Source organism: Fundulus heteroclitus, chromosome 12, assembly GCF_011125445.2.
Source record: "Fundulus heteroclitus isolate FHET01 chromosome 12, MU-UCD_Fhet_4.1, whole genome shotgun sequence".
Lineage (NCBI taxonomy): Eukaryota > Metazoa > Chordata > Actinopteri > Cyprinodontiformes > Fundulidae > Fundulus > Fundulus heteroclitus.
The window spans coordinates 1,395,968-1,418,049 of NC_046372.1; the positions used below are offsets into that span (position 1 = coordinate 1,395,968).

Here is a 22,082-nt window from a genome sequence, read left to right on the forward strand (position 1 = left end):
CATTTTCTTTCAGCACCACCGCACCTGAGAATAACTCAGCTTGAACGAGAGTGATGATGTGTGGGCTGTTTGTTATCACTGGAATCCTACAAAATAAACTAGAATGATGAAAAAGTAGACAAGGGCGTTGTCTAAATTATCTTCTAGCAGTAGGACAGGAAAGTCGAGCTCAGACCTGGTTAAAAAAAAAAAAAAAGTTGATTTTACCTCACAGCACAGTCATTTACATGCTGTGCCAGGAGCACCTTCATAAAGTGAGGTGCCCAGATGGGGATCAAGGGGTGTGGCAGGCCTTGATTAAAAGCCATGGCAAGCCCAAAATGAATCATACCCGTGGCAGATTAAGATTTAAAATAATTTTTCAATTTTACCAACATGCTGCTTCTTGCTGAACGTTTCGGAGTCGCCCCCATCAGTCATGACCTTAATCTGACAGCGTATCTGTAACCAGAGCTAAAGCTCAGGTTGACTGCGAGCAGGCATCTGAAAAACTTGGTGTTCTTCAGTCAACTATTTTTAGAGAGCGATTGATCGCTGCAATGTAAAACAAAGACTTTTACACTGATTATTATGAAGGGATTAACAATTATTGACACACTTTTGTTAAAAGGTTTAGAAAAATAAGGGAATTTGTTTTGATTAAAAATATTTCCTGTACAGCATATTTCCACTGTCTTATACTCTTTTGAGAGACGCCCGTGTCATTTCCCCTCAGCATCCATGTGTTTAAGCCATTGCATATTAGCATAATTTCTGTTTTGTTTATGTATTTTCACAAATTATGGTGATTACAGAGAGATTTCACGCAATTATTTGTTTATCTCTGTTTATTTTTTTCAGGATTTTCTGGAAAAAAAATTGTATGGCAACTTCTTTGTATTTATTTTTTATTCTCACACAAGTTTTTATAGCTCTTTTCAATGAAATGAACCAAAATAATGCTAAGTAGTCTCCTGCCGGAAGATATTACTTTTTCTAGTCACAGAGAAAATTACATAAGTACAGTGGACCATGAGTACAATGTAGCCAGTTAATGTAAATAGTTGATCTTCAAATCTCTCTGGAGGCCATCAGACTGCCCCCTTCCCTACACCCAAATGTGGTAAGTGTAATGGGGGGGTGACATGTATGGGGGACATGTGTCCTCTGGTGCTCATGAACATGTGTATTGATGAGCATGAGCAAGTTCAATACCAAACCTTTGTATTGAACATGCAATATTTGATCAACTCTAATACTTTTATTATTTGTTTCCCCCCTGCATAAAGTCAAATTTACATACTGAGAAATGTACAGTATATTTCCAAGGGGTGTAACAACACATCGATCCACACTGACATTAAACGATTAACAATCCAACTGATGCCAAATAAAAACATTGATTCATATCATTTTTAAGATACACCTTTATTTTGAAATTCACAAGGCATTAGACAATTGAACATGTGATCTATTACTATTATTATTATTATTATTATTATTATTATTATTATTATTATTATTATTATTATTATTATTATTAGAACAATGGTGTTTTTGACTTGGTGTCTAATATCTGTAAGACCTTAGAGATAAAGTGGTCAGATCATATTGTTTTTTGTGAGTCAATATCAATGTAAATAACTGTGTTGGATGTGCAGATCTCGATCACAGACAGAAAAAATGTATTGTAACAGACTTTGGGATATCAGCAAATATGGTATTCTCATCTAAACAAATCAATAGAACATCATTGTGATAAAAAGCTGGGGATTTACACCCCTGTTTGAAGGCTGTAGTTTGTAGTGTTGTTTTTTCAGTGTTACCTTTAAAAGTTGCTTGGAAATGATCATATTTCAAAAATAATGTTCTTTTATGTTTTTGGCTCCTGGTAATTTTTTATTTAATAAATATAGCGCTTATATTACAGTGAAACGTTGTTCTCCTGAAGAATATGTGATTTTGTAATGTTATGGAAAATACGCTCCATCTACCTTCTACTTTTGATATTTCCTTTTACGTGTATTATCATTATTATTATTATTACATCGAAAATGTACCTTTTAGAGATGATGAATTTTGAATGTTGCTTCGTGTTAGGTAACATTGTTATTACAAAGCTTCTTTTGGGGGAGAGAGAGCGGCTCTAAGAGAACGCCTGACCTGTAATGGCCGTGTTTCCGACGACACCTGAATCCGTCTTGGCAGCAGGCAGCTGAGTTGACAGGAGGTTGTCCTTGGCTAGCAGCTAAAGCTAAACCGAGCTGCACAATGCATACGCAAACCGGTTGTTTTTGGTCTGCATGAGACGGGGGGGTTTTGGTGAGTTTTGTTGTCAGTTATTTTATTTTTTTTTAACGCCGGTATGTTTAAATATCAAGAAGACATGAGAATAAATAACTTAAGCGTAGAGTCGCCGTTTCTCAGCTAGCAGGACAGGCATCAGCCCCTTGGCCTGAACCTTATCTCTGTTGTTGTTGTTTTTGGGTTTCCTCCCGAGTCATTTAAAACGCTCTGAACAAACGTGACGTAACGTTTAAAATTAGCTGGCTGTGCTGGTTTGCATTTCTAGAGCTCATAACACGTCCCTTAATATGTCATTTAGACGGGAAACCGGACTGTTTACATCTCCCAGGACAGCAGTGAAGGAGGCTTTCAGATCAAAAGATTAGGAGTTAACACCTCGCGTTAAAGCTCTAAGTAAAGTGCTAATCGCTGTTAATCTGTCTCTTTTCCCAGCTCCATCCCCTGTGATGCTTTTTTTTTTTTTTCTCGAGATAACAACAGCGGTACAGGTTATGTATAAGCTGCCTGTTGCTTACCCATTCATCTGTGCGCCTCTGGCTGTTCCAGGTGCTGTGACCGTGCCCGAGCCAGCCCCCAGGTAAGAGCTGAGGGTCGGGCCGATGTCCTCCAGTCAGGGGGACGGAGGGGGTCCTTCTCACGCTCCCCCTAAAGGCAACACCCGGGACGTGTTTGACAACCCCATTCAGAGCTCTGCAACATGCTGCACACCTGAGGCACAGGTGCGCCTACACGTGGGACTTTATGTAATGATGCAAATGGTGCTGATGTTTTAAACCTTACTGCATATTTGCTGCTGGTCTCTGGTGCATCGTTTAACTGGATGTGCGTGTTTGTATCCCCTGTTATGTGTTCCACAGATGCTACTGGGCAGGGCTGAACAATTAACTTGCAATATAATCGCACTTTTAGAATATGCAAATCGCACAGGTGTGCAATTTTTGGCTGTGTGACAATCAATGGTAAGATACGTCCTTTAGGTGTCTGTGATGTGTTTAAAGTGGGTTTTCCTCCACATGGAAGGGGAAAGGGTTGGATCAGTGAGATAATCTAATTTTATTATTTGTTTTAGATTTTATATAATCATACTTTTATTTTTTACCAGAAACTTTCAGGAATCTTACCACAGCGTTAAGTACCGGTCAAACTGTTTAATACATAGACTTGTTTGTTGGTTGCACTTTATCTTCAACAAGGACTGATGTCCAACTCAATTTAAAGCTATTCTCTTGAATAATAATATTCTGATTAATAAAAACTGTTACATTTCTTGTTTTAAATAGTCCTTATTTACAGGCAATCATCTACGCGCAGTGTTTGTTGCTTGTGGTTAATGCAGAGAAAAGTCAAAATTAGATCGCAATTATTGTTGAAATAAATTGCAATTTAGATTTTTGGCAAAATTGTGCAGCCCTACTATTGGGTTTAGTTATTCTGTGTTTAGAAAGAAAATACATAAAGCATTTCTGCTGTCTTAAGAAGCCTTGCCCCATGCAGGACGCCCGGCACATCTCGTCGTCATTATTGACAATAAAACAAAAAGCGGTATTTTTAATTTCATTTTTGTATTTGTCACCTCAGGTACTGTCTTTCTAGGTGTAAATGCACCAAAAAAATTGTGTTAATTTATTATAAGAAGTTACTTAACAACTGAGAATATTTAGTTAAGTGAAGTAAGAATGGTTTTGATCAGAGATGGAGCATTTATTGCAGCCGAGTTGGTTATTTGATGATGTCCTCTCTCATCCTTGGCGCCAGTTTTTGAACTTCATTGAGTTTTTTTCCATACTAGGAACATAAAAGTTTAGGGACAAGAAATATTTTGCACTCCAGTTCTGCCTGGGGATGCGTGATATTAGACAGACGAGCAATAGGTGATAATATTGGTGTGTGTTGCAATAACGATATGGCCTGATGAATTAAGCCTGTGATAAGTAAATTAAATAACTCAAAAGTTTCACTGTCTTTTTTTTTTCTGGGTTCATAGCAAACACAGACCCCAGACAATAATATTCAAACCAGCTACCAATGACAAGATGGGGTTAATTAGTTAGTAGTTTCTCTACAACCTTATTATTCTCCCTACCATCTAAAACTATAAATGCTGCATCAAATGACAAGTGTCATCAACCATATGGCTGGCAGAAGTGAGCCTGAAGGCATGATACTTTTAAGCCAACACTTATTGCAATCCAGGCAGTTCAAAGCATTCTGCAGATTGTGCAGATGTGTTTGGGGGAGCTCTCAAACCCTTTGAAAGTCAAGCAGCACCTGGTGGTTTCAAGAAATATTACAAAAAATCCAACAGGAATTCACAACTCAACCTTTGTGTCATTTCAAAGCAAAGAAGCATCCCATAACCAAGGAGGCAGCATACTCGGTCACGTGGTTTTGACGAGACAAATCAAGCTCCAGGTTGCGTAACACTTGGCTTCGCTTCGATGAAGGGAGCTCCAGAGTCCCATTATCATCTGGCTCATCGCTGCTCCGAGCACACTTTTATTTCTTCTTGTCATCTCATTAAAAAAAACGTGGGAATCATCGGACAGAACGCTTTCGCTGTTTTCAATCTTTTTAAAATCCCGGCACATGTTGAGAACAGTTTACCCGCCCTTGTCTGTTTGTAGAAACCTCGATAGGGCTCTATTTACGTACAGATGTTAGTCATTTTATACCAGACAAAGTAAGTGATCGCTTTGCTCCTGCTTTGTAACACAAATATAACTCGATTGGGCCACATTGTAAAAAATGTTGCACTCCTTCGGAGACAACAATCACAGCGTGTCCCTACAGCTACGCAGGAGTTTTATAACCATCGTTCCCGAGTGTGTCGTATTCCACAAGTTCCAAACATGTTAGCTGTTGTTGTTTTTTTTTTTGTTTTTTGTGCGTGTAGCTCGTAAATAATACGCCTACAAGCAGTCAAGGACATTTATTTCTTAGGAAGTGTTCTCCAATCACATTCCAGTTTTTTTAAAATCTTATTAAAAGATAAGTATGTGCTTTGTGCACATACTTAAATAATAAGATTTGGCGGTTGCACACGGTGGGTGGTTGTTGTGTCAAACGGTGGCAGGCGCCGCCGTTTGACACAGTTGAAACAGAAGCCGTATTACTGGTTGTATTGTTAGATAGACATGCTGTAAGAAATTCAGTGGAAATACTTTGTTTACGGGCTGCGGCCGCGTTCGAGTCAGCACAACGGACAAGACAAGGCTGGCGGACGAGGGGAAGAAAACAACAAGGCTTTGTTGTTTTGATCCAGGGGTGGTCTGATCTGTCGTTTCCTCACTGCCCTTTGCTTCTCGTAATGATCTGAGGTCACTTGATGGGATTTTTAGTAAGAGATTGCTGACATTGTTCAGACCGTTCGCATGGTAGTAGCTGCAGATGACCAGCGAACCGATCCATCAAAAAGGAAGAGACAAGCATCAAAAGGAGGCATTTGTTTTCATTTCATTACAGAGGATTATGGCTTTGAGCAGGAGGAGGTTAGATTTTGATCATATTGCTGTTGCTTCCCCCCCCCCCCCCCCCCCCCCCCTTTTAGGTTTCTCCTGCTTTGGACGAGGTTTCTCCTTCCTCCACGTCCTCTTTTGAGATGCTGGACATGGAGTCGGTTCCACCTCCGTATCAGGAGGTGCAGCCTCACTGGTTCTTCTGTCGTCGGGTAGATGACAGCACCTCCTGGCATCCCTTCAGCAGAGAGGACTCTGACAAACTAGAGAACGCTTCCAACATGGGTAAGGAACAATAAATACCTTGGTTGTAAACGGTTAGGATGTCAATAAATACTGTTATCTGTTTGAAGTCGGGTCATGTAACAGCTGAGCTGCTACACGTGAGTTTTTTTCCCTTGCAAGTAGCTCTTGGAAAAATACAATTGCAACACAGTTCTGTGATCCTTGACTTAAAGTCCACTTGGAACCCATCCCCCACCCCCTTCAGGGAATTTCTCTCTACTTGTTTGGACATGGTCCTGTCAGGTCAACTTCGCTTTCAGGGGTATTTATTTTCCATGAATCCCACTGCAAGGGACAGCTAAGCATCTGGAGCTCAAATTCTATCCGTATTTATACGTGCAAAGATTTTTCATTTCCATTCTGAATTTCGTTTGTCCTTAGATGACTGTCTACTAGGTTTGTAACAGTACGTGTACTTGTGCCTCTTTTGGTCTGGCACGCACCTTTACAGGACGAATACGGCGCTGTTTAAAACCTGAACACATGTCAATGTTTATGTGGGAAATGCAACAGTGAAACAGCTCAGAGAGGACTCCCAGTGAACACTGATGTCTGCTTTTTTGGGAACATTAAGGTTTCTTATTCGGCTACAGCGAGAATGGACAATGAACGGTTCCCTAAAATCAACCCAAACCTTCTTCCTGTCAGTTCATACTGGCTTGAGCTGGTCCAAGTTGCTGTGGAGTGGGAAGTCTGGGCCTTCCTACTTAAGCTGCAACCCTCGCATCCCGATCCCGGATAAGCGAAAGAAAAAGAAGACAAATTATTGTAACTTTCTCTGTTTACTGTTGAATAAAGCAAAAAAATATATATTTTGGGAAGAATGCAATGAAATTATACCGAATTGTTTACCTTTTTTCCAATCCATATAAATAGGAAAGTAAATGACTAAAGAAAATCTGTTTCAAAAATATGAATGATAGTTTAGTACCAAGAGTTATTCTTTGACAATGTGCAGATTGTTGGTTGCTTAGAATAGCAGGATGGTATATTACTAATAAAATAAGAAAATAAATATTTTTCTTTATTTTCTGTTGAGCTAGTTTTCTTAACCTGTTTCATATAGAGTAATTAAGAGCAGTTTTCCCGCCCTAGATATTTTCAATAAAGAATGTAAATGTAAATGTCTTAGGAGGGTTTCTGGGTCGTTTTTTGACAGCCCTTGGTGAAACCGTAACCACACTAATTATAGCTGTTGGTGAGCAAGAAATCTATCATGCCCGGCATTTCTACTGGAGAATAGTTTCTCTACAGTCTTTTACAGTTTATATATTTATTTTATGATTCTATAAGTAATTTAATGGTACGACGAAGTCTACATGAGGAAATCCCTAAATTATTTTGAATTTCACCAACATTGAAAATGAACATATTGTTCAACTTAAAGCAACAATAAGTAACATTTTTACCTTAATGTATCCTCTTCTATGTCTCTATGATGGTAACCTAAGTGTTTATGAGACGATTGAGGGGTCTTTCATCTCCCTCCACTGTCTCTGGTCGGAAAACCACTCTTGCAACTTTCTATGCCACTACCCGGTGGCAGTCTCGCAGCGCTGTTCTCAGTCTTGCGGTAAGACGAACAGCTTTACGGCAGCCCAATGTATGGCTATTGGCATAGCCACACAACCCTCAATGCTACTCACAGGTGATCTTAGAGCACTTCCATATTTTTTGGACCATAAGGCACACCGGATTATAAGACGCATTAAATATTCTTACCAAGTGTGTAATATCACTCCGCCCCTCAGCGTGCACAGCTCCCGCAAGGGAGAGCTATCCGTCTCTGCTGGGAGGACAGAGTAGTTGGACTACACTGCCCTGTTTCTAACATAAGGCCAAAATAAACTGAACTTTTATATTGAATTAACTTACTTGGTGCCTTACATGAATGCACTTCTAGTTTAGACTTTACAGTCAGGCAGTCTTGTAGACAGCTCAGGGGTCCGATCAGGTAGTGACACGGTGTACCGTAATGCTCTGAATATCCATTGAGTAAAGCAGCTTTGTTGCTTTGTTATGTAAGTACGTCGTACTTACACATTTTAACAGATGTTTGAGCACATCTAATCGGTCAGTAAGCACAACAGTGATCATATATAAGGAGCGCCGGATTATAAGGTGCACCATCAATGTTTGAGAAAATTTAAGGATTTCAAGTGCACTTTATAGTCTTAGAAATACAGTAGTTTACATTATACATAACTAGATCATGTACAGTGCTACCCACCTCTTCAGACATTTTGTCGTGATATGCGTCTCCCAGCTGCTTTGAGAGTGACGGTGCGCTTTAGCTGTGGGGTACGGGGCACGGAGAGCAGTCAGTGTTCACGACAGTGCAATTTACAAAACGTCCTGTAGGGGGAGCGCCACTCGACAATTACTTAGTGCTCCTTTAAAGGTTACACATAAAATATACAAACGATACATTAAAACAGACAGAATTAACAACACAGTGCAATAAAATCCTACCAATACAATTATAGTGGTGCACACAACTTTAGAGACTATACTAATTGAGGTGTACTCTAATAAATATGAATCTATTCTGTTTTACACAGATACTGGATATATTATAAAACAGTTTTTGTTTTCTTAATAGATTCAGCTGATGTGTTTGGAACCTATTTATTACAAGAGAAAAAGCAACCTGAGTACGTACTTGTTTGACCTCTATTAAAACTCCCCCATTTCTTTTCAGTAAGAGACAAGGAGGAGGACGTGGTTGTTGCTGTGGAAGGGGAGCGCTATGACGTACGTGTCAGGGAGAGGAAGCTCTATGCTGTCTATTGGGACCAAGCTCCCGCTGAGGTCCGCCGCTGCACCTGGTTCTACAAAGGAGATAAGGACACGAGGTTCTTGCCTTACTCTGAGGAATTCAGCAAAAGTCTGGAGGTAGGCTGACACTCAGTCTTTACTCTCATATACAGCTTTCCTACAGACTTTATTTACTCCCCAACTTTGGCTGCTGACATACGTGTCATTTCCTCACACCTATAATCACTCTAAACTATGTTTTGTTTTTGTTTTTCTCAGGAAGCCTATATGATAGCAGTGACCTTAGATGAATGGAAAAGGAAACTAGACTTTCCAACTGGAGAGACTGTCATCTTGCACAACCCTAAGGTGAGTTTTTTTTTTACTAAAACTCATAGGCTATCCTTACAGTAAAGAAACCCCAGAAAAGAATTACCTTTGTAGAAAAAAGGATCAATATCCCATTTATTTAGCAAGAAATCTCCAATGTATTGTTCCTAAAAACCGAATTAAGAGTTTTTGATAATCATTTGTTTGCAGTAGCGTTGTTTGTGTTAGTGGCTTTGGAGCCAGAATTTAGATGGAAATACAGATTTCATCTATTTAATAATGCAGTTACAAAATACAGCCATGCTAAAATTGGGACAGCTTACAACAGAGTGTTTCTCTAACATATTTGGGCTTAACGTTATGTAATATCATTTTTATCAACCCTGAAAAATTGTAGTATTAAAAATAAACAATTAAAACAGAAGAAAAGGCGTTTTTACATTTGGACATGGCCACATTATTCACTCTAAAACTGACGAAAAACTTTACATCAGGTGCACTTTGTTGATGGTTTCCCCAGTTTAAACCTCAGAGATTTAGTCTGGTGCGCTCCTGACTGCTTTGAGATCCAAAGAGCTTCCGTCAGAACGTTGTAGCAGCTAAAAAAGTCTGGGAAGGGATTTAAAGGGTCAACAAATCATTTGAAATCAGCTACTTTATGCTGCTGAGAGTAATCCAAACGCAGAGAACATTCAGAACAACTGGCAACCTGCCCAGATGTGGCCTTTCAGGCCCGTTCGGTCTGAAAGCAGAAGATGCTTAAAGATGTCTCCAAAAACACTTAATTATCTTCAGTTTGTCTAAAATTACATGATTTGGAAGCCAAAAAGGATGACATGTTTAGCATAGACCACATACAGCCTCCCAGGAAGAGAATGTCTGGCCGCATGGAGGTGAAAGTGTCACACGGTCCTGGACAAACAAACCAAAAAGCTCTCCTCAAAGTGATGTCAGAACAACAAAACATCTCATTGATATTTATTTATCATGGGTGACACTAGCTAACAGGGGATAGAATCTTTTTGACTTGGCTACAAAACATATTTATGTTAATATTGTTTGTTTAGTAACGTAAAATGGAAGTTTTTACCTGTAATTAAATCTCATTCTTAGACAGCAGAAATATAAAAATACATTTCATACTTTTAATTCTTCCCATTATTTTATGGGATTTATTGTCATGCAAGACAATAAGCCTTTTTTTTTTACTGCAGTTTTAACTATGAAGAAGGGTGACGCAAGCACACGTCAAGCAAAATATGCCACAAAGAAGCGTTATATGTTTTAAACAATGAAAACAACAGATTTCTAAATGAACCGCAGGGCCCTCTCCTGAAAAGTATTTTTTTGTCCCTTTCTCAGCTGATAATGCATTATCAGCCAATAGGAATGCAGGATGAGTGGGTTTCCTCTCCGTCGGAGCAGACACGGCCTCGCACAGTCAAGAGGGGAGTCGAGAACATTTCTGTAGAAATACCTGAGGGTATGCGTGTTCGTTTGCTGTCAGATCACAATCAGGCATAAGCTCCTTATACCAGGAGTTAAGGATCTGCTCTCATCACGAACGTTGGCTTTCAGGTGAACCGGAGAAGGTGGATCACCTGGTCTTTATGGTGCACGGCATCGGTCCCGCCTGCGATCTACGCTTTAGGTCCATCATACAGTGTGGTAAGTTAGCGTGTGACTGTTTCTGTGCTTTTGCTTTCTCAGTTGTGCATCAATGGCTCGGCTTGACGTTTGTCTGTCTTCAGTAAATGACTTCAGGAGCGTTTCGCTGTCCCTCCTGGCCTCCCACTACAAGCGCTCTCAGCAGGATGGCCACGTGGGCCGAGTTGAATTCCTTCCTGTCAACTGGCACAGCGCTCTGCACGGGGACGCCACTGGGGTGGACGAGTACGTGAGACGAGACACAGAAATGGCAGCAAATAACAACAACAGCATTGTTCTGTCACAGTGCTGCTTTACGTTGTTGCAGGTAGCTGCTGATAAAATAACAGCCTCTCTGTGCTCTTGTGTTTTATTTTCTCCCTCCCCTCCCCAAATGTCAGGGACATTCAGAGAATCACTCTACCCAGCATCAGCCGCCTCAGGCATTTCACCAACGACACTCTGCTGGACTTATTTTTCTACAACAGCCCCACCTACTGCCAGACGATAGTGGACACAGTGGCGTCAGAAATTAACCGGCTGCACGCCCTCTTTAAGCAGAGACACCCAGAGTTTGACGGAGCAGTTTCAGTTGTGGGACACAGCTTGGGTTAGCGCTTCGCAAACGCAGAATCACAGACGTTCACATGAAGCTGCCTTTACTGGAGTTTATTTTGCCTCTTGTTGCTCAGGTTCTCTGATCCTGTTCGACCTGCTGACCAATCAGAGGAATGGATCCAAAGCAAGAGAAGGAGTATGACACTACATTTTCTATAAACAGCATCATCTGTAGATCGATGAAGACATTGCCTTAGGGCTGAACGATTTTAGAAAATAATCTAATTGCGGTTTTATATCTTAATATTGCGATTTAATGTGATTATTTTTAAGTTTAATTTATCATGTCTTTTTAAACGTATACAAACAACAAATCAATCTGTTTCATCGCTGTGCAGATCAGGTGCTAAAAGAGCCGCTGCGTCTCAACTGGGAGCAGAAATGATTGCATTCTGCCTATGATTTATTTCAACCAAAACTGCGATTTGTTTTAGACTTTTCTCTGCATTAACCACAAGCAACAAAAATCGCCTCTAGATAAAGATGTTTGTAAACATGGACTATTTAAATCAAGAACTTTTATTACTATTATTCAAGAGAACAGCTTTTAATTGAGTTGGACATCAATCCTTGTTGAACATAAAGTTCAACCAACAAACAAGTCTATGTATTAAACTGATTGACCAGAACTTAATGCTGTGGTGAGATTACTGAAAGTTTCTGGTAACACAGTTTGATTTTACAAACTCTAAAACAAGTATTAAAATTAGATTATCTCACTGCTGCAGCTCTCTTCTGTTCCATGTGGAGGCAAACCCACTTTAAACACATTACTGACACTAAAGGACGCATCTGATTCACTAATTGTTACATCGGCAAAAATTGCAGACCTCTGCGATTTGGAAATTGTGTTCTTTTTAATTGCGATTATATTGAAAATGCGATTAATTGTGCAGCCCTACATTGCCTCTTGTTTTCTCTTTTGAAAAACATGTTCCCAGTTGAACCCTTTCTGTTTTTAAGGTACCTTCAGGAGAACCGTCTTCCCTGAACAGCGACACGCTGGAGCAGACGCTCGCTAAGCTGGGTCTCCAGCAGTACCTGGGAACTCTGCGGGCGGAAAATGTGGACATGGAGTCACTGGTACCACACAATCATTCATACGCTGCCTTTTAAAAGCAGTCATATGCTTTAGACATTCCCCCATTTTGTCAAATTACAAACATTCAGTGTATTTATTGGGATTCTATGTGCTAGACCAACCTGAAAGTAGCACATAGTTGTGAGGTGGAGGGAAAATTATACGTGGTTTTCAACATGATTTTAAAAAAACAAAATCTTAATCTATTGGGGTATGCCTTGAAATTAGCATATTTGTCCTTGATTTGAGCAGGTAAATAAGATGACCAATGGAATAAGATTTTTGAACTTAAAATAGAAACAACCAATCTTCATCATCTTATTTCAAGCGCAGTATATCTAATTTTCTTGTTTTAGGTGGTTAAGATATTACCTGACTCCGCCAGATAGATTTGCTCCGCATATCCATCTGGAAACCTTCCGTTGAAGTAATTTTGGGAAGGGGCGAAAATACTGGTTAGCTGATTGGCCTATGCTGGTGATAGACGGGCCAAATGAACCAATCAGATTCCTCGTCGCTCGTAACAGAGCGACGACGAAAACACAACCACAAGCCAAGCTACTCTTGCTGCTGCTGGTAAAGGCTCGTTAGCTCAGCAAAGAAATACTCTATAATTCCGATAAAACTTGCTCGATAGCCACGCTAACGCTAGTTTCATTGGCTGAAGCCGCCATGTTCTTTAGACTGAACTGTCGCGCTTCTCGTTGCGTCACACCTCAACCCGCCTCAAAGCCAACGCTGATTGGACGTTCGTTTGGTGAACTTCTCCAAATTTTCTTTAACGGAGAGTAGCCAGACTGATCTGCGAGCGAAACCTTGAAACCTCGCGAGATCAGGATGGTCTCACGAGGCTAGTTAAGATACTCATTCCATTGGCAGATAATCTTATTTATCTGCTCAAATCAAGGACTATTACACTAATGTCAAGAAAATATTACTTCTTTTTAGTTCTGTTTTTGCAGTGCAGGAGCATCAAACTTAAATGGGGTTGAATACAAATGCACAAAATGCAGATTTTAATTTGTAAAAAAAAAAAAGAAATTGTAAACCATGTACAATTTTGCTTTACTTCATACTTACAGGTAAAGCTAAAAAAAATAATTTCATAATTTCAGAAATTGAAATTTATGAATTTCATTACAAATAGAGTGAAATATTTCAAACCTGCATTTCTTCTAATTTTGAGGATTATGGTTTATAGATAATAAAAACCCAAAATTCGGTGTCTAAGAAATATTACACGAATATTCTGGTAACGATTCTCAGTCATCCAGGTCATGGTCATTCCAAAAAAAGGTAAAAAACAAAGCAGCTGGACTTGTTTTCCGTAGTTGAAGACATTTCGCTTCCTCTCCAGGAAGCTTTCTCAATTCAAAACGTCTGGAGTAATGTGGAGTAACAAGCTTTATACTACTGCCAAACAAAGGCCTTTTAATGTCTTAGATAACATGCAAATTCAACAGAAACAGGACCACCCCTTAGTAATGGGCGGTCGTTAAAGACATTAAACCAGCAAATTCAACATAAACAGGTCCACTCCTCTGTTTCTGTTGAATTTGCATGTTATCTAAGCCATTAAAAGGCCTTTGTTGGTTAGTAGCATAAAGCTTGTTACTGCACATTACTCCAGACTTTTTGAATTGAGAAAGCTTCCTGGAGAGGAAGCGGAACGTCTTCAACTGCGGAAAACAAGTCCAGTTGTTTTGTTTTTTACCTTTTTTTTGGAATTACATGACTATTACATGAAATCAATGAAAATGGATGTTTAGAAGAGAAATATCAGACTTCTAAAAGTTATATTTATTTCTAAGCACTAATTGCCTGGTTGGGTTTTCCCCACTATTGTGTAGCATACTGACCCCGACTGAGAGAGGCTCGGGAAACTTTCCCAGCTGTTTGAGTTAATTTAGTTCTTTTTCACAACATTCTACTTTTCTGAGACACTGGCTTTTGGGGTTTGATTATCTGTAAGCATAGTCATCAAAATGTCAACAAATAAAAGCATTACTATTTATCTGTAGGTGTAATGAATCTATGAGTTTCAATTCCTGAAACAAGGGTAACAAATCTTGGAGTTTTTCACAACATTCACATTTTTTGAGCTGCATTATGCGCTTCTTTGTTATGTGTTTCTTTGATCACATAAAATCAGGAACAGAATTTTGTGCTTGTAATGACCCAAAATCTGTGGGTTTCTATCGTTTTTCAACGTGCAGCAAATGTCTGTACAAATTAAATCAGCAATGCCCTGTACAAGTAGAAATATAGGATTGAGAAATTTAGACAAATCTTTTTTCTTTTTCTTTTGTAGGCTCTCTGCCAAGACAGTGATCTTAGGGATTTGGGAATTCCTCTCGGACCTCGGAAGAAGATTTTAAACTACATCAAGAAGAAGTGGCTTCGAGAGGTCAGCCATCACTTAAATTCTGGGTTTAGGATGTGTGTGTGTGGGTTTTTTTTAAGCTGTACTGTAAGTAAAGCAGTGTGTAGAGCATAAGTCAGTCGGAAGGAGGCAGTTGTTGCAAGTCATTTTGTGTCATTTTTCAACCCTTACTCCTTTGTTATTGTTTACCAAGTTGGATGACTTGTGGTTTCTAAACCTAATTAGGACTGTAAGACAGCAGCAGGGCTCCTGACCCTGGAGTCTGTTCCTCCTCATGTGAGCAGTGATGGTAACCAGTCGTCAGGACTGCCGGAGCAGCAACCCCTCTTCCACAGAGAGCCTTCTATCACCAGTGCTGTGGACTATGAATACTTCGACGTCGGGATTGGACAGGTAGCACACACACACACAAAGCCGGTTCAATTGCGCTGTGGGTGGGGGGGTGAGGCTTTGTTGCGTCACCGTACCTGCTTTTTTCCTCTCCCCGCTTGCCTGGAAAGTCCAATGGAGGCATAGCCAAGGGACAGGTGTGTCTCACGTGGTGTCCACTTACTCCTCTGGCCTTGTCTCTAGATGTGTTTGACTTCACTCTGACTTGATGTTTCCTTTGTATGCAGTGCGGTCTTGGCAACTGAATTGAAGTGCCACCTTTCTATGTAATGTCCATGAGTCTGTTTCAGTTTGTTCTGACTAAAAGCAGAGTGTTGTTTCCAAAAAAAAAAAACACTCTCTGTGTCTGTGCCCCATACATTTGTATCATCCTACACGGGTGGCCATCTCTTCATTCTCCTCCCGACCTGTGTGCCTGAAGACGAAACAAAATCATGCACGTTAGTTAAGTTTTACTGCGACTAACTTCTCACAGTAGACACTGTTTCTGGTCCTGCCTCACCCCCCCCCACAGGTGTCTATCGATTACCCTCAGCTGGCGTTTTACCCTCAGACCTTCTTTGCTTTTGGTTCTCCGATCGGCATGTTCCTGACTGTGCGAGGACTGAAACGCATCGATCCAAACTACTCGTTCCCAACCTGCAAGAGCTTTTACAACGTCTACCATCCGGTGAGTATCTCACGGTTCCGACACGACACAGGTTTGGACAGGTTTGGATTGAGGATGATGTCCAGGTCTGGATAATATCTGAGAAGAAAATAAAAACGTAGGTCTTTCTAGACCAGGGGTCACCAACCTAAGAGCTACTTTATTGGTACTGTGTCATACGAGAGGCTACCAGTACTGCCCTTTGAGCTAGAAGAATTAGAGCTCACCTTAACCTTATGTGAAAAAAACATGTTTTTAATGCTTTTGTTATTTTTAAATCTATGTAAAAACAAGTATGTTTAAGAAGGAAGAGAAGCTGAATAAAATAACATTTTACTTGCAGCTCAGCTGGAACCTGCTGAAAATCAGGAGTCAGACCCGATTATTGTAATCTTTTCCTGTCCTAAAAATTTAAATAACATCCATCCATCTTTTTAAGAATGTCCAGTTTAGGTTTTCATAAAGAACAGAAACTGCTTTTTAAACTTGTATAAAGTAGCGTCTTAATCTTTAATGTTGATGACAAACAATTACAGGTCTAGACGATGACTTGAGTGCTTTTCCCTCCATTTGATGTTAAAGCAACTTGTGCTGATTAAAGAAAACTTTTGTTCTAAAGCCTTTAAATGGCTTTAATGAGAGTTTGCCATCTCACAAGGTGCAGTCATTTTGTATTACTTGAATTCCTATTCAGTATGACCCCGTCGCCTATCGGATCGAGCCCATGATTGTTTCGGACGTGGATCTGGAGCCGATGCTTATACCTCACCACAAAGGCCGAAAGAGGATGCACCTCGGTAAGACGTTTCCTCTTTGTCCAGTTAGACCGATTGTTTCATGTTTCGTCTTTAATTCTTCTCCTGTTGTAGAGCTGAAAGACAGCTTAACCCGAATGAGTATGGATTTGAAGAACAACGTTTTGGGATCATTACGGACAGCTTGGCAGTCTTTTACCAGACTACCAGCTGCTGCACTGCCCCCGGTGGAGGAAGGGGAAACTACAAATGACACGACCCCCCAGGACGATCAAGGTAACAAAACAGTTTTATTAGGTTCAGTCTACCTAAACCTAATAAAAGGATGGTGTCTGCCTGCCTGCCTGCCTTAGAGAAAAGATGCACAAGATGGTGTCTAACCCGCTGTCCTTAAATCCTTCTCACCTCTCTCTGCATGCTGCTGCCCTCTGTCTCCTCCCTGTTTTTATTTTTTATTTCTTACCTCTTGACTTTGAACTGCAGTCTCAGCAGACACTGCTGATGCTAGGAGAGAAGACAAATATACAGGTTTTTGGAGTAAAATGCTAGAGTGGCCAATGGCCCTTCACAAGCATTACCTAAAAGGTAAGCCAGGACAGAGCTAATGCCTGAATATAGTAAGACAATTCATCTAACTTCTGTTTTCCCACTTTGATCGTAGAGTGATGATTCAGCTTACACTCAGATTTATATCGGTGAACCCATAAAGGTTTTGTGACAGCTTTATGAGTTTCTGTAAACTGTCTTCTAGTTTCTTACATCTGTATTTGAAAAGCTATAATAAAAAAAATAAATAAAGCTTTATTCTATTATACACTCAAAAAACAAACAAACAAATGAACCCCTATTGCTGTGGCTTTTACCTGATAGACATGTTGTGGAAAAGCTTAATAGGAAAAATATCTGTTCAGCTACAGTGGTTTACCTTGGCACATTTTCAGAGAGCGAGTCTTGCGTAATGATTCCCATTGTCACCCGAGGCTCTCGCTGCTCGTGTGCTTCTGCTCTCCTCATATCCCGTGATTTTACCACCTGCTGAGCAACTTGTCATTTTAACTGAAAGATTTAATTTACTGAAAACTCCCTCAGGCCCATTCTTGCCTTTTTCCACCTGTACATTTCTCAATGGCAGAGTTCACGCACAGCTTCACACTGATCATCAACATCATAAACCATTGGAGTATCTGCCCTAAAGCACATTTTTAGACGAGCGCTGTGACTTTTATTTTTTTTAAGTAATTAAATAGCTGTAAGTGAGACTTGACATAATCTGCCTTTTTTTTGTCAAATCACTTTTTCTCTATGTTGGTGCGTATTTAGTCATGTTAATAAGGACAATGTGTCAGTTCATTGCATGGCTTCTAAGTTGTGAGGAAATAGTCTTTTTTTTCCCCTTTCCCTTTCTCATTGTTCCTAGAAATAAAGTCACAGCTTTTCATTCATATGTTATATGATAGACCTGGAAGTTGAAAGTAGGATTTCACCTGTTAATGCTACTTGCATAGTTGGATTGTCAGAAATAGCTGGGAGAAGTGTGAGGATGCTAGCAGTCGGCACCATTTAAGGATGATAAATAGGTTGAATTGAATTGAGAAAAGCAGATTCAACCTCAATAATGACTTTGCTACATGATACTTCTCTTTATTGAAGTACATTCAGGCTTTAGGTCCACTTGGCTCGTCAAGATGATCAAAATATTTTTTAATTCATCAGCCTTTCCATATAATCTCTCTGCATTTTTCTTTTCTGTTGTTAGAGTCTCTTACAGAACGGATGCTGCCCGAGTTTCAGTTCAAAATCATTGTCTTAGGTTTAATTAGGCGAAAACATTTTATTTAGTGACTGTGCTGTTTGCTATGTCCTCTTCTGGACGTCATAATACTTTAGGAGTGATTCTAACTGATCTTTGTGGCTGTTCAGTGAACCGCTGAAAACTACTCTTTGCTGCAACAATTGTTAAACAATGTTCTTAGATATTTTAGGTTAAAACTGGGCATAATTTGATTTAAACGATTAATTCCAATTTACAATTTTTTTTACAAGATTTAATTTTTGGAAAATGGGGATTTATTTTGCCAATGCACACACTTGGCTTTCATGAAGAGAATAGCATGCAATGCTGAATATATGGTTAGGAAAACTATTATATTTGTTTCACCATAATATGAGGCACTTTAACTTACTCATTTACTTATTTCTTTACACAAGGGAAGTGAAGCCTGTTCTTAGATCATTGTGTAAATCCACTAGCAGCAAACTTTCTGTAATACTTTCATTGTTTACTGTGACAGGTCCGTCATCCTTGTTTATAGAAGCGTGTTTCACAGCTTGTATTTAGTTGAATGCAGGTCAACTCCCAGGTGAAATGATTGACATAAAAAAAAGCTTTTTAAAATTGTTTCTTTTATTTGTATTTGTGAAACAGAAAGGAGGAAGGAAAAAAATTTATTACTAATCGGATTTGGTATAATAATTTTTAAGCCAAATCATTCACCCCTAAGGTAGATTAGGTCAGAGGTGTTCATCTCCTGTCCTCGTGAGCTGTTCTACATGTTTTTGATTTTTTTCCCAAGTTTGACACACCTAAATCAAATAATTGACTCATTACCAGGCCTATGTAGAACTTGGTGCCATGCTAAGGAGGTAATTCAACAATTAATGACCCATCATTCACAACTATCTATTATCTGTCCCATCACGCGCAAGCACATGCCAACTCCTGCTTAATCAGTAAAGTGTCTGGATAAGGTTACCGTGTTTCTCATGCTTAGGGTGTGTGATAATGACTGAGAAGAGTGAATCACCTCAAATTGGTCTCCAAAAGCAAGACAATGTAAGCTGAGACTGCTGTATTAAAGTAATAATCGAATTAAATAAAGATGAAGTAAGACATCATGAGAATTGTAACACTGTGCCTGTCTCAGGGTGTTAATGCTGCGCCAAACTGTGGCAGCGTCACAGTAGTAGGGGGGCACTAGATCCAGAGGCCTCTCGTCTCAATATGTCCCCGGTCCAAAACATCTAAAACAAATGGTTCAGGGATACCTAAAAAAACCTGAAATTAGCCCTGGTTGGATTATAAAGTAGATGGTATAATCCTAATGTGTGAGATTGCACTCTGAGCGTTAATAGCTGCAGACTGCAGTCATTCTCCTCGTTCATTCTCACCTGGTTATGTTGTGTGTTTACCCAGTAGTGAGTCAGAACGGATGCTGCTGCTCATTGCTTTGGTGTCTGCATGTCAACCCTCCTTTGTGTTGTCGTCTGTCGCAGCAGCAGGAGTGTACAGTGAGGCCGAATGTTCAGGGTCAGCAGAGCAGCCCGAGCAGCCTGAGGTTGAAATGGGGATGCTGAACGGAGGGCGCCGGATCGACTATGTGCTCCAGGAAAAACCCATCGAGAGCTTCAACGAATACTTGTTTGCCATCCAGTCTCACCTCTGTTACTGGTGAGTCACAAATACCTGTGTTCTTATGCACCTTAATTCTGCTTTTTGTTTTGTTTTTTTTGTCTTGAATCATTTGTCACTGTCTGTTAGGGAATCTGAGGACACGGCTCTGCTGCTGCTGAAGGAGATTTACGACAAGCTTGGCGTGGCTTTTGAACAGCCACAACAATAACAAATTAGTGTGAATGTAGATTTGCTTTTACGGTCTTTAAGGGAAAGTGAAGGACAACTGACAGAGCCAGAAACGGAAAAAGACAATCCTCTCCAGAATGCCTTACTGTCGGTGTTTTTACCTGACTGCTGCCTGGCTGGCGATCTGGTTCAGATCCACCCGATGCACTTTTTGGACTAAAATGTATAATTTATTAGCACTTTCACAGTTCACATGACCTCATGCTCACATAAAAAAAAAAAAACCTCTATTGCATGTCAGAGGATAATTAATTTTTGGCCGGCATGTCTTTGCAATTCAAAAGATAAAATACCTTTTGTTTTTTTATATACAATAACTTGATCTTTTATTATTATTTAAGACCTTGGGCTATATTGACCAACAGCTGAAATTATGTGTTTTCTGTTTAACAGTAAGCGTTTTGTTTCTGTTACAAGGTTGTTGTTTTTTTTTTTGTTTTTTTTTGGCAGCTATAATAATTCTCCTACTGTAATAAAACAGCTTGAAGCCCAAAGCTGCCACTCCTACATCTGCTTAAATGCAGTAATGTTAGCGTCACTCTTTCAATCAGCATATCGTGTGAAGTAAACCAAAGTTATGTGCACCTTCCTGTTTTAATTGAATGTTTGTTTATATTTGTGTTAAATCGTATTGTCGCATGTATCTGAAGTAGAGATCCTTATAAAGAGTTATTGCTGTGTGGAAAGGCGGGTTCTTCAAAAGGCAGCAGGATTGTCTTTTCATGATCTGTGTGTTCAACATATCTTTTGTTTGTAACTACTACATAAGTAAGTTTATATCTATTTTACAAGAACGCCGCCTCTGCTGCCGATGCTCCAAGTCCAACCCCATACCAGCAGTCTGTACTTTGAATATAAACAGAAGGCTATTTATCATCCTTAGTTTGTTATTTTTCATATGTCTAGTCAAAATTATGCCCATAACTCTGTCATCTTTTGTCTCTATGTATAAATTCATCACCTTTCCTGTCTGTACCTGCATGCATTTCCTTTTTGTTTAGAGATGAGAATATCTTCACATCGAGGTCCTTGAATTTCAGTTATTTTTGGGGCAACAAGCAATAAGTCATTTTTTTTTAATTATTTTTTTATATTATTTTTGAAAGAAAAATGTAATCATCCAAAAGGTTTCAGTTTATTTTATAGTAAAATTATAGGCATCTTTATGTTAAAATAAAAAACAACAATCCCAGATGTCACAGTATTAAAAATGTAAGATTTCTTTTTTTTATGCAATATTATGGGAACCAAAGCTGTAAATTATTCACAATCATTTTGATGAAACAGTTGAGGAATAATCCTGCTAGGATTGCTTTCTTTCCTTCTGTTGCAAAAGCACAAATTTCTCTCAACATCCCTTTCGAATCTCACCATGTTCTCAGTTAAAGTCGGTTCCATAGCCGTAACAGCAGCGTTTTAACTCCTGTAACCAAATCTTAATTTCCATAACCTCTGCTGTAGCATTTCACAGTCGCTGATTCAGGCCAAAAAAGGTGATATTCTCTCTATAAATGTGGTTACATGATTTATGTGCCATAATAAAGATATTACTTGTGTATTTGTGTTTGTGTGTTTTTGGGGGAGAGTTTTTAAGATAAGTTTACACTTTGAGAGCTCCTACTCACAGTCTTGAAATATATTTCTAGATGTTTATAAAGTCTGGGGAAAAAAGAGAAGAAAACAGCCTATAAAATGTTTTGAGTTTTGAGACAAAATTACTTATTCCCACAAGGAACAAAGAGAAGGTCTGTATTAAATCTAAAATTCAAATTAAAAGAGAGGTTTCTGATAAAATATAGCGTTATC

At 39.4% G+C, this 22,082-nt stretch overlaps 1 protein-coding gene across 6 annotated transcripts; it reads left to right on the forward strand.

Annotated features, from left to right (window-relative positions):
* Window positions 1-2,093: 2,093 nt before the first annotated feature.
* Window positions 2,094-20,473, forward strand: ddhd2 (DDHD domain containing 2). Of its 6 annotated transcripts, none has more exons than XM_036143648.1 (19): window positions 2,101-2,301; window positions 2,833-3,005; window positions 5,834-6,026; window positions 8,728-8,921; window positions 9,063-9,152; window positions 10,476-10,596; window positions 10,692-10,781; window positions 10,865-11,006; window positions 11,162-11,370; window positions 11,453-11,514; window positions 12,342-12,461; window positions 14,771-14,866; window positions 15,068-15,235; window positions 15,343-15,369; window positions 15,747-15,902; window positions 16,576-16,678; window positions 16,751-16,912; window positions 19,913-20,084; window positions 20,175-20,473. In XM_036143648.1, the coding sequence occupies exons 2-19, from the start codon at window positions 2,886-2,888 to the stop codon at window positions 20,254-20,256; spliced, it is 2,307 nt and encodes a 768-aa protein (XP_035999541.1). In that variant the 5' UTR covers window positions 2,101-2,301; window positions 2,833-2,885; the 3' UTR covers window positions 20,257-20,473. The 6 variants fall into 6 exon arrangements, with proteins under 6 accessions (XP_035999543.1, XP_035999541.1, XP_035999540.1 ...); XM_036143647.1 differs by having other exon boundaries at window positions 2,104-2,301; window positions 2,719-3,005; window positions 19,910-20,084; XM_036143646.1 differs by having other exon boundaries at window positions 2,105-2,301; window positions 19,910-20,084.
* The last annotated feature ends 1,609 nt before the right edge of the window (window positions 20,474-22,082 follow it).

Coding starts and splice junctions, on each gene's coding strand:
- ddhd2 (XM_036143647.1), top strand. CDS start 2,886: ATGTCCTCCAGTCAGGGGGACGGAGGGGGTCCTTCTCACGCTCCCCCT. Junction 9,153..10,475: donor TCATCTTGCACAACCCTAAG/GTGAGTTTTTTT, acceptor TCCCTTTCTCAG/CTGATAATGCATTATCAGCC. Junction 11,371..11,452: donor AGTTGTGGGACACAGCTTGG/GTTAGCGCTTCG, acceptor CTTGTTGCTCAG/GTTCTCTGATCCTGTTCGAC.